Source organism: Nicotiana attenuata, unplaced genomic scaffold (assembly GCF_001879085.1).
Source record: "Nicotiana attenuata strain UT unplaced genomic scaffold, NIATTr2, whole genome shotgun sequence".
Classification (NCBI taxonomy): Eukaryota; Viridiplantae; Streptophyta; class Magnoliopsida; order Solanales; family Solanaceae; genus Nicotiana; species Nicotiana attenuata.
In genome coordinates this window covers 95,324-107,509 of record NW_017673707.1, presented here as the reverse complement: position 1 = coordinate 107,509, position 12,186 = coordinate 95,324, and the positions used below count along the sequence as shown (strand labels likewise).

The 12,186-nt window shown below is 36.1% G+C and overlaps 2 protein-coding genes and 1 non-coding gene across 4 annotated transcripts; 1 reads left to right on the top strand and 2 right to left on the bottom strand.

Annotated features, from left to right (window-relative positions):
* The first annotated feature begins 1,418 nt into the window (after positions 1 to 1,418).
* On the top strand, positions 1,419 to 3,587 carry LOC109217080 (galactinol synthase 1-like). The gene is made up of 3 exons (XM_019381309.1): positions 1,419 to 1,832; positions 2,263 to 2,550; positions 3,075 to 3,587. Exons 1-3 carry the CDS (start codon positions 1,527 to 1,529, stop codon positions 3,441 to 3,443), a joined length of 963 nt encoding a protein of 320 aa, XP_019236854.1. The 5' UTR covers positions 1,419 to 1,526; the 3' UTR covers positions 3,444 to 3,587.
* Positions 3,464 to 9,360, bottom strand: LOC109217081 (trafficking protein particle complex subunit 4). Of its 2 annotated transcripts, XM_019381311.1 has the most exons (5): positions 9,237 to 9,360; positions 8,693 to 8,798; positions 8,437 to 8,605; positions 4,984 to 5,227; positions 3,464 to 3,791 (listed from the first exon to the last, which is right to left on the bottom strand). In XM_019381311.1, the coding sequence occupies exons 2-4, from the start codon at positions 8,750 to 8,752 to the stop codon at positions 5,031 to 5,033; spliced, it is 426 nt and encodes a 141-aa protein (XP_019236856.1). In that variant the 5' UTR covers positions 8,753 to 8,798; positions 9,237 to 9,360; the 3' UTR covers positions 3,464 to 3,791; positions 4,984 to 5,030. The 2 variants fall into 2 exon arrangements, with proteins under 2 accessions (XP_019236856.1, XP_019236855.1); XM_019381310.1 differs by lacking the exon at positions 3,464 to 3,791 and having other exon boundaries at positions 4,279 to 5,227; positions 9,237 to 9,359.
* A 36-nt stretch (positions 9,361 to 9,396) lies between these two features.
* TRNAF-GAA lies at positions 9,397 to 9,469 on the bottom strand. Its single transcript has one exon. It is a non-coding gene; the product is annotated as a tRNA-Phe (tRNA).
* Between the last annotated feature and the right edge of the window lie 2,717 nt (positions 9,470 to 12,186).

Below are 12,186 nucleotides of genomic sequence, written 5' to 3'. Positions count from 1 at the left end.
TTGTAATCCTTTATTAAGATAATAAGGATGAAAACAAATACCAAAATAGGTATTGTATACGTAACACATAACCAAGCAGCCGATGCTAAAGATATTAAACCAAATATAAGTAAAAAGCTCAAATTACTTACACAAATTTGACCACTCCAGACGTAAGTGATATCCACATCACTACTGTCTGAGAAGAAAAATTCATCACCTCAAGTTCCACTTAATATATCAATCTTTTAGATTCAGCAGCGTTAACTTCATTATCACCTGCCATGACTGAAATTGAAGCACTAAACCAATTCGATCTTTAGAGTTAAGTGCATCGAAAAAGGATAAAAGGGAATTGAGAATAAAGAGAATTGAAAGGATTAAGATTGATACAAAGGTGACTAATGAAGAAAAAACAGAATCTTGGGCTTGTTTCTCTGTCAACGATTGGGAAGTGGAAGACGGTGATGAATTTTTCAGGACAGCGGAGGAGGAGATTAAAGATTCCCAAGCACCGATTAGTATGAATCTGCCACCGGCTACAGTATAAGAGAATAGCCCCATTGTTGACTTTGATTTTCTTTGCTTTCTCGTTTTGAGTTTCAAACTACACTGAAATAGAAATTAAATTCGAAGTAAGTACTCAAAATGGCAGAGTCTCGTGCTGAAAACGTGTTATGAAATAAAAACTTTAAATTAAAGAAACCGAAGACAAGTATAGAGAGAGAGATTGATGTATTATCAACTTTCAAAAACTCATCTACATAATGAACTGAAATCTCCTCTATTTATAGAAGAAAGGAAGTTGATGTGTAAGCTGCTACTGCAAGCTGCTGTGTAAGCTACTTGTAAGCTGCTACTGCAAGCTACTGTGTAAGCTGCTTGTAAGCTGCTGTGTAAGCTGCTTGTAAGTTGCTTGTAAGCTGCTACAGCAAGTTGCTGTGTAAGCTATTTGTAAGATACTTGTAAGCTGCTACTGTACCCAGATATAGATAATCTTCTACCGGAGGTAATATTTATCCATAACGGTGTACCGAAATGATAAGCTTATTCAGGAGGCTTATTTTCAATAGAGTACTAAATAAATAAACATATTTACGGCGGAGTCTCATATTGGTAAGCTTTTTCAGGAAGCTTATTTACAACGGAGTACTAAATGAACATCCATAATATAATATATTTATAATAATTTTATATATATAGTATATAGTTTGAAAGCAAAGGGTACATTTCGGCCGCGTGTCGATGCATAGTACTATAATACACGTAGCGTAGTACGACACTAAAATGGCATCGCAGTCTGAGACGTGGCTGTCTACAATCCCCATTGCTAACTCTCAACGTTATCAGTTTCATGTCTTTTGGTCGGTGATACTATTTGCCGTATAACAGTAGCCCACTTTTCATGCAACAATATATTATATATATACACATGCATGTATATATGTTGCCATAACTCAAGTAAAAATTCTCATATTCAAAAAATACTTCAAATTAGGCTTCTTCTTGAATATTCTTCTGCTAATTAGTAAACATATATAAAAAAAATGGTTCCTGAACTTGTGAGTGGTACAAAAAAACGGAGCTGTGCTTATGTGACTTTCTTGGCTGGTAATGGTGATTACGTGGAAGGGGTGGTGGGTTTGGCAAAGGGGTTGATAAAAGCTAAATCTATGTATCCGTTGGTGGTGGCGATTTTGCCCGATGTGCCGGAGGAACACCGGCTGCTACTAAGGAGCCATGGTTGTATAGTGAGGGAGATTGAGCCACTTTCTCCTTCATTAAAATCATCGGATAATAAGTATGCTAGATCTTATTACGTTCTCAACTACTCCAAACTTCGTATTTGGCCGGTAAACTCTCTAAAACAACATGCAAGAGTTGATAATGTTCCTGCTACGTTGTTGCTTTCCTTTCCTTTTTCTTTCAAATGAAGATTTTTTTTAGAAGGTGTGGAGAGAACTCAAACTTTAGCCTTTTGCTATTTTTTTTATATATTTTTGTAAGTAGTAAAAAAGAATGTTTCTTTAACTGTTATGTAACTCGTTTTGGATGTCCCAGAAGTTGCTCAAGTTCAAGTTCATAAAATGCTTTCAGCAATGGTAAGTTAACTAAGAATATATTAACTCCTCTGCCTCAAATTAACTATCCTAATATTATGTAGAACTAATATTTTATTTAGGTAATTAGTTAACTATAAAATAGAGTCATCTACATTTTAACGAACCTGACTATATGTTAAAATTTTTTGTTTCATGAATTCTTGTTCCTTTGCTATTACAGTTTGTGGAGTTCAGTAAGATGGTATACTTGGACGGAGACATGCAAGTTTTTGAGAACATAGACCATCTTTTCAACTTGCCTGACAACCATTTCTATGCCGTGGCGGACTGCATATGTGAGTTGTATGGGCAGTCATGCCCCGAGGTTCTACCGTGGCCTAAAGAGTTGGGCTCAAGGCCACCTATCTACTTCAACGCAGGCATGTTTGTCTTTCAGCCCAATCTCTCCACCTATGCTGATCTCTTGAACACTCTCAAACTTACCCCTCCCACCCAATTTGCCGAGCAGGTATAACATAATTGAACCCCAAAATAGTATATACCTGTATATATTATACAAGTTGGTGTATGCAGGCTGTTAGGTATATATTACTATAATTTAACTCATACCGCTATCTATTTATTTTAACAAATTATAGCAGGTGCCTTAGCTAATTTGTTCACTTTACTATTGGATGGCTAATGTCAATCTTTTGGTAAATTGATATTTTTTCCCTACTATATGACGACATAGACTCATCGATTTTTAAGATAATGTTTGGGATTTTTTCACTTTTAGCCCGCAGCTCCCTCAGTCGGTTGCCCAAAAAGTATATAAAATTTGTATAATTTCTCTATATAACATACAGAATGTATTTATATACAAAAAAATATATATTTTTCGGCTATTATTTTGAGAGCAGCTGTACTCATTTCCCAATATTGTGTTTTGTCTTCTCAAACGTCTCATATTAATGTACTTTAGACTCAATAGAATTGCTATGCTTTCTAAGATGATTTGCTATTAATGTATCTTTATTAATTTTTTTGTAGGATTTTCTGAACATGTTCTTCAAAGACAAGTACAAGCCAATTTCTTATGTATACAATTTGTTGCTGGCAATGCTATGGCGCCATCCGGAGAAAATCGAGCTCAACAAAGCAAAAGCAGTTCATTACTGTTCTCCAGGGGCTAAGCCGTGGAAATACACTGGAAAGGAAGAAAATATGGATCGGGAAGATATCAAAATGCTAGTCAAGAAATGGTGGGATATTTATAATGACCAGACATTGGATCATAAGCAGGGTTCTATTCATATTGCTGGAGTTGAGGGTGAAGTTGAAGCAAACAGATTAGTGGCAGCTGCTTTTTCTGATGCAAACATCAGTACCTTATATGTAACTAGCCCATCTGCTGCTTAGCAATGGCAGTGTTCTGGAGATGAAACTTCAAGTGATCGATTAGATTTTTATGCATGTTACGTTGGACAGTCTACAGGAATACTGCCACTTGTTTATTTCTTGGCAGGTTTTGTTTTGGTGCCCAATAAACTAAGGCTTTTTGTACGTTTGCAACTTATCTACCTGGCCTTAAATGTTTGTAGTAATTACGAAGTCTCTCGATAGAAATTAGAACAGCAAAAATTTGAGTTGGAGTACATAAAATGGTTCCAGCTACCAGAGACCACAGTTGCTTTAAACCGGTGGGAAGCTAGCGCGTTTCTTCTTTCTTTCCTTTTGAGTTCATCTTATGCAGTAACATCGTATAACCTGCAAACAATAAAACTATCTATAGTAATTCAATTCAATAACCTAAAAGAGAATGAGAGATAATTTGGTATATGCTGTAAATAATCTTTGATATAGATGGTTGAAGATATAGTAAATGTAGATTTGTTCTTTCATCGGTAACGCATCAACCCTCTCTTTCTTAGTGCCTTTGCCAAATACTGGTAGACACACAGTGAAATAGGTGAAATTAAGGCGAAATGCAAAAAGAAGATCAGTTTGGGCTTTCTATCTGAGTCGACGTATGCAAGTGGGTTAACAGTATTCTGTATTCTGAGGTAGAGATTGGATAATACCGTGCCTATCTTCTCGACAAGGTGGAATGGTGAGATATTGGTTTTGTATCAAGAAAACATCTAACGCTAATCCATTTTTGCTATCATTTACATAGTCCCAAGTTATTATAAAGATTTCATTCTTTTCGGGCTTTTGGAAATGAGATCATGGCAGATAGGCAGCACCGAGTTACTACAAGCTGAAATAACGCCTCTTGATATTGATAACAATGGGGGAAGGATTGAAGGTTTCAAAAAAAAAAGTTAATCACATTCGGTGTTCATGCGAGAACCATAAGAGCAGATAAAATAGTTCAGGCATTTGGTCAAAAGTGGTGAACCTGCACCAGAGCTGGAAAGTATTCAGTGATTTGCCTTACCTGTCTTCTCAAGTCCCTTATAATGGATGATTTTCTCCTCAAATTTCTCTATAATGGCACCCAAATCCAATCCCAAGACATTCAAATGTTAGGAAGGCGCCTGCATTTACTTTGGAATTCTTCTAATCTTCCAGTTTACCTGAGGTTCGGCCAGCACTAACATGAAGACATAGATGGCTGAATGAGAACTACTAAGAAACAGAGAAGCTAACACCTTGAAAAGTTTTAATGAATTATCAGTTGATTTTCCCCCTTGAAAAATGATCAGTGCTTTTCTATGGAGATAGTCGTTTAATGTTAATATGGTCAATGTCTTGAATTTTTAAGGCAACACCTGCTGCTTGCCATATCTGCCCCATTACCATTTCTTGAGAGATCAGGCAGAGCGTGTAATTCAATGACACTAAAGAGCATCAGCAATGACAACCTTGCATAACAAATTAGAAGGCCATTATCCCGAAACAACAAAGAAACACACATTGCATATGTCCTAATGCAACCTGTTCCAGCAGAATTTACCAGAGTATAGACCAACCAACAATTTGCGGCATATGAGTTTGAGAAGCTCATCTCCCCAGTAAGGCAACACGATCTTTCTGAACTGCCTGTGACAAATTTATGTCAAAGAGCTCACACCGTATTGGCATTTCCATTTCATAGAAAGGATTCTTCAAGACGTAATCAGTGTATAATTCGTAGATATACTTCAACAGAGATTCCATATGCGGACTTCCAGGTTCACAGACCACAAAAAATTTTGTTCCTGCAATTAAATCAGTCCAATTCTTTAATGGGTTGGAGTATCACATAAATTGACACAGTGATTGAAGGAAAAAAAAAAAAGCTACTATAAGATTGAATATCATCAAGTTAAATGTTCCAGGATCACTTAACTCAGGCACTAGTTTGGCTGAAGCACAGAAACATCGGAACTAGTCTGTTAAATATTTACTAAAGTGGCTTCCCGATCATTATAGATTAGTATTTCACCATTTCCGTTGCAGTATCATTTTTTGTCTCGTTCTACTCCACTACCATTTCATGACTGAACTATACAAGCAAACATCTTCCATCTTTGTTCTCTTTGATAGGTGCAAACAGCTTCTATCTTTCCCAATATGTTTTAATGTTTTCAAATATTTCACTTCATTTCAACTTACTATTATCTAAAGGACAAACTTATTTCTGTGAAGTTTCACAATCCAGGAAGAGAATGTCATCTACCCAAGGTTAGACAGTAGTTATCTTGAAGAACCACAACCTCTTTCAGTTCTTTCTGAGTATAGTGTGTTTTTGGGATATTTTCTTATGGTTCACATTTTGGTAGATTTAGGCAACACAGAGAGGAGGAGTTCATGAATATATAATCTCATTCTTTTTCTTGATCTGTCCGAAAAGGGTGTTGGTGTATTTATGCTGCAAAGATTGAAGAGTCTACTTATAATGCAGTTCAAATAAATCAACAGCCAACCACCAGTAGAACGTTGTAGTTATATTTCTAAGACTATCAGTTCACTAGCCTTGAACTTATACACCTCAAGCTATAAGAACAATAGACACCTATCTTTCAAAATAACACTAAAGTATTCATCAAGTGTTAGGTAGACCCAGTAGTCATCTTTATTAGCCTGTTAGATCTTATACGTAAGTTTTTTTAGCCTGTTAGCCTTAAAGCAGACAACTTCAACAAAGATATGGAAAGTGAAACTACAACATGTGCAAGTCACAACATCATAAAACAGATCAAGCAGCTCGATCGAGCCTAATTAGTCAACACATTGTTTTTTTTAATTATAGAAAGAATACTACTCCGTATTAGCCTATAACAAATCAAAAAAGAAGAATATTATTAGCCTATATTCGAACAGATTCAGCATATCTCTTGACAAGCAGTACCAATATAGAAACAAGGAGTTACCGTTCTTCAACAAAGCCCCAAAGATAATAGAAATGATTAGCCAAGTTAAATTCTTAAATACCCATAAGCGTATATAGATTTCAAGAATAATATAGTACAAACACTGGTCTACATATGAATTGGCAATCATATTGATACAATTCAGTTCATCATTAACTCAAACTAGAATGCAAGTCCTTCATGACCAAGTTAACATGCTAAATATTCGGGGATCACCATATTAGTAGCCTTTTGAGTTTCTTTTGTCCAAAACAAATGAGAAAATCTGTACGTCCAGCGACTTATATGATGTTTCCTGTAGATACCAGTGTTTTGAATAGCGTGAGGTGACAAAAAGCGATGAGGGACCGCTTCACTGATGCGAGAAGCGAGAAGCGTAGCGCTCGCCTTTTTGATGTGAAGCGTCAATTAATACAAAAAATAAAATATTAAATTTGCATATATAAATAACTAAAAACTCAATAACAACATCATATTAATAAATATATCAATTCAAAAACTCAATAGATAGAAATCAAATATTTTAATAAATTGTTTATAGAGAGAAATTAATTGTAATTAAAGAGAGAAAATAACAGTTAATTGTAATTGTCATTATAGAGAGAAGTTAATATGCAAGTAATTGTTTACTAAACTTGAAAAAAAAAAATCAGAAGCGAAAACAGAAGAAGAAAGAAGAGCAGAAGCGAAAAACAGAGGTGAAAGAAAAGAAAGAAAGAATATTTCTACTGGAAATCAGTTGTTGCCGGAAAGAAGAAGAAGAAGAAGAAGAAGAAGAAGAAGAAGAAGAAGAAGAAGAAAGAAGACTTACTACCTGAAAAAGAAAAAGAAAAGAAAGAAGAGAGGTTTAGTGCCAAAAAAGACGCCAGAAAAACAGTGGCTTACTGCCGGAAAAAAGAAAGAGAAAAGAAAGAAGAAAGAAGGGAGGCTTACTGCCGGAAAAGACGCCGGAAAAACAGAGGCTTACTGCCGGAAAAAGAAAGAGAAAATAAAGAAGAAAGAAAGAAGAAGAAAGACGTACCTGTAAGTCGAAGAAAACCCTAAATTTTATTTAAGTCTCTTCTTTTTTCTTTCCTTTTGTTTAAAAAGCGACGCCTCTGTCACTACGTCGCCTCGCCGGCGCTACTTCGCCTCGTCGGCGCCTTTTCAAAACGCATCGCAACAGAACCAAAAAAGCATCTGAGCCTCGCTTCGCGTCGCTACTCGCTATTAGCGACGTAGCGAGCGCTATTTACAACACTGGTAGATACCTGGGGTGCTTTTTTGTGCAACAAGATCCTGCGCCCATATGTGCTTCACTAAGTCCTTATGATGCTTTACCTAGTTTAGTTTCGTCTATCATTTAATCTTAAATGTATTGAATTGCCACACTGGTGCATAAAATCTCAAGAAGCTGTTATGAGATGCTGATTGATTGCACTAGGACTGTTGGCGCACGTTTTTCTTGGCTTTAGAGGTAAACAACTAAGATTACACATCAGTGCCGAGACGATCTAACCCCTCCATACCCTATCTGACAGAGAGGTTTAGGTTCTAATTGCTTTTCATCCTCTAGTCCCTTAGACAAAACTTCTAGCTTTTCTGAATTGCAAAGTTGGAAAATCTTTTGGTTCCATGAGTTAAATTGGAGGGAAATTAAATGGATAAAACAAATGAAATGGAGAAGAGATGCATGAGCCACTTAAAGATTCTGCACCATATTTACCTACATAGAAGTCAATATCTACACTTCAGCACGAAATCGTTTTTCATTAAGTTACCTTTTCCCCCTTTCAAGCATATGGACTAAATTCATAAAATTGTTGGGCCCACGATTATGATTACGGTCTGTTAACTTTCTTGCTACTAAGTAAGCTTTACTTCCTTTCTAGCTTATAGCTGCACAGTATAACTACACATTTCCTTCACAAAAAAGGATAAATTGTACAACCTATAACCCAATATATATGATGGAAAAGATCTCAAAAACTAAAGTTGATAAAAATCACAAAAGTAAAAAATGCTTCTGAAAATAAATCAAATAAAGCCAAAAATGGTGGAGATGTAAGAATTACCAGTAAGAGATTGGAAGCAATGGAGGTCAAAGTTATCAGCTTGAAGGAGTTCGATCCCGGCGCAACCATTAACTGGGGACAACTGCTGAGAGATAGCGTGCATAGAATGCCAAAGACTAGCCAATCTCAAACTATCATTTGTGTCCATTCTTCCAGCAGAACCATAATCCTAACGTTATTTAGACACTCATTAAAACCACAACTTACGATAAACAAAAACAAGCTAAGCTGAAAAGTGCGAGAAATTGAATTTCACCTTGTAGAAAATAAGCCCTCCTGATTTATTGATGATGTAAAGGCTGTAAATAGCTGCCATTTAGATTAAACCCCTTTTCTTTCTTGGCCTCCCGTGGCGAGTTGATCTGAATGGATTCAGTTAATAAGCTTAGTTAATTGAAGATTTCAAGCCATTTCTTCCAGAGAACAGTCAAGTTTGCCTTTGACACAAATTTCCCAAAAGAACCAAAAAGAAAAAAAATTCTTGATCTCAATGGATTTAGTTCACAAATTTAGCAAGTGAAAATTTACAGGCAATTATTTCTGGAAACAATAATGCATTTGATTCAAATAGCACCCAAAAAAAACCCCCCAACAATAAAACACACACACACACACACACAAAGAAAAAGGAATTGATCCTGATCTCTAATTATAAAGAGTTGACTAAGCGAGATTGAGTTCACTAGGAAGAACTGGGGTTTGAGTGATTGGGGAGGGGTAAAACATAATGGTGGGATTGAGATGAACCCTAGTTGGGGGGGGGGGGGGGGGGGTATGAGACACGCATAGAAAGAGTGTACCTGAAAAGATGGCTTCGGTGATCGATGTGAGAGCTCCTCCGGATCAGCGACGAATCGGGTTGAAAATGGAGAAGTCCCAAAAGAAGATGGAAAAATAATTTTGCAGAGAAGTTGAAAAAATAGGATACAGTAGGTACTTTGAAGCAAAAAGAAAAAAGAATGCGGTGAACGTGGATCGAACACGTGACCTTCAGATCTTCAGTCTGACGCTCTCCCAACTGAGCTATCCCCGCTTGGTGACAGGTACTCCTTTTTTTAGTTATAATTTAGTCAAAACAAATGAGGCTTTCTCTTTATCTCCAATTTGACAGCATGTTGCCTTGAATGCGAGGTCCTAAATCGAACTAAACGGACAAATGTTGGGAAAAAACGTAGAGGACAAGAGGAAGGGAATTAAAGAGGAATTTTTTTGAAAGGAATGTTTATCTAGTGTATATGCGAACTAGAGGATGGGGAGAAAAAAAAAAAAGGAAAAATGCATAAAGTCCACATTCAACTTGTCCTGGAAATCATTTACACACCTAAATTCTACGGGTGTCCTATTACCACCCTATCCTTATTCAAGATGAATTTATTTAACCCCTAAAATGCCACAACTAGGGCTGCTTATCGGGCGGATTGGGCAGTTATTTACTCTTAACGGTTTGGCTTATCGGTTATCAGCTTTTAAATGTATTAATCCGCTAACCACCCGATAAGATATCGGGCGGACTGGTATCGGTTTAGCTCTTATCGGGCGGTTTATCGGCCTAATTCAATCTATATTGCACATGACGCAATTTACCAAATTTAGCTATTATCTTTCTGCATCAGCGCATTCTTTCCTTTTTTTGCAATTACTTGAACTCGCTCCAAGTCATACACCACTTTTGACTGTCTTAAGGAGTTCCATTTTCTCTCAGGCACATCTATAGTGTGGATGTCGTTGCAGTGGAATGCACACGAACAGATTAAAACTAAGAATCCATAGCAGTGGTTTGGAGCAGATTTTTAGGACGCTATCCCTTTTGGGGTATGCCTTTGCTACTGCGATTTAAGTCTCAGAATTTCAGTTGGGTGAGTTGTGGAAGAATCTCTCATTGAACTTCTTGGCCGCAATTTTCTCAATGTGTCTCAATGCTTTCCTTCTGATTGGCTTTAGTAGCATGCAAAGGATTTCGTGTGTCTCAGACTTGGTCTACGGATTTTTTCGAATATTTTCCAAAACATGTAATGCCATAAAAAAAATTCTACTACTATTATTACATGGTAAATCCTTAACGGGTTAACGGATTATCCATTAAGAAAATTGAATAATCCGCCCCGAAACCGATAAGCCGTTAATAAAAAAATTTCAATCCATTCCCCGTCCATTAAACCGTTAACCCAATACCAATAAGCCATTAAGCTTCGATTCCGGTTCGATTTTCGATTTCGGTTCGGTTCTGAACACCCCTAGCCACAACCAAATTCTACCCAAATAGTGTTTACACGCGCTGACACGCGGCATTTTCGCAAGTTTTTTCATTTTTTTTTCTTTCTTTGACTGAAATAATCGTCCCCCTCCCCCAAACCGAACCTTTCTTTCTCTCCTTAAAAATATTTCAAACATTTTTATCAACTTTTCCAGCTTGCGAGAGAAATTTCAGTCACATTTGCCTAGAAAAGATCAGACAATTCCTTCACGCTCAAACACAATGTATACAAAATCATATCTTTAACTTCTTCTAAGCAGAATGATCGGCCTAAATTTTGCTAATATCACAGAAACATACACATAGAACAGTTCAAATGAACTTCACCCAAAAACTCAAAATTCATGGGGGAAAAAGGAACAAAATCGAAAAACAAAAACTAAAAACAAAAAGGTAACTTTTTCTTTTCACTTTTATCTCAATCTAACAACATGACAAGGGAAGATCTGAGAGGGTAATCTAGGAGCTTCAGATTTAGAGAAACAAGCGTCATCAAGAACATCACTTTTACACCATCGACAATCTTGCTTCTGCAGGCAATCAGATTTTGACCCAATATTGCCGCATTCGGGTACCCGATTTGGGTTTCTCCTACTACTCAATGGTTTTCGAATTGGATCTCCCAAAGTAAACCCGCTTGACGATAACAGTAGAAGAAGCAGTAGAAGTAAGAATTGAGTTCTGAGAGGTTTAATGGTGGGTTCCATTTTTCACGTGCAAAAAAGAATGATGATAATTGTTGATTCTGCAATAGGGAAGACGGCTCTGAAATGGATTTATCCAACAAGGATTAAAATAGCCTTATGCTAAGGGCTGTGAGAAATAGATTCCCAAATATTGTTGCAGAATTTAAAAAATAAAAACAGGAAAGAGGAAGGAGGAGAAATGAAAACTGGAAAATGAAATAAAAAGAGTTAGTATTACACCAAATACAACTAATTAAGTGTAATTAAATGTAACAACCAATGGAAAATTAACATCTGTAAAATTTAAGTAGCTTTTCACATTTTTTCAGCCTTCCACGCGCTTTGAGTAAGGTGAAATTAGTTTCTCTGCCACCTCACCTTTGAAGGAGGTACTAATTTCACTTTGAATAAGGATAGGATGGTAATAGGACACCCGTTAAGTTTAGGTGTGTAAATAATTTTCCAGGAAAAGTTGAATGGGGTCTTTATGCATTTTCTCAAAAAAAAAAAATCATCTTTCAGCTCGCGCTATTACTTGTTATATTTCAGTTATATACTTGTTTTCTTTTTTATTTATTTCAAAAAAGGTGCTCTTTTCTAATTTTTAAAATAATTTAATTTAAAGTTCTTATATTAACATATTTAATACTATAAGGTTATAACTTTTTTTTGTAATCATTTAAATATTTTGTCATATAAGATAACAAATGTAAAAAAAAAAAATCATTTCTCATTTAAATTATGCAACCAGTGAACAAGTTCACACAAAAACTAATATTTTGAAACAAGTATAAAGACGGAGGTCAAAGT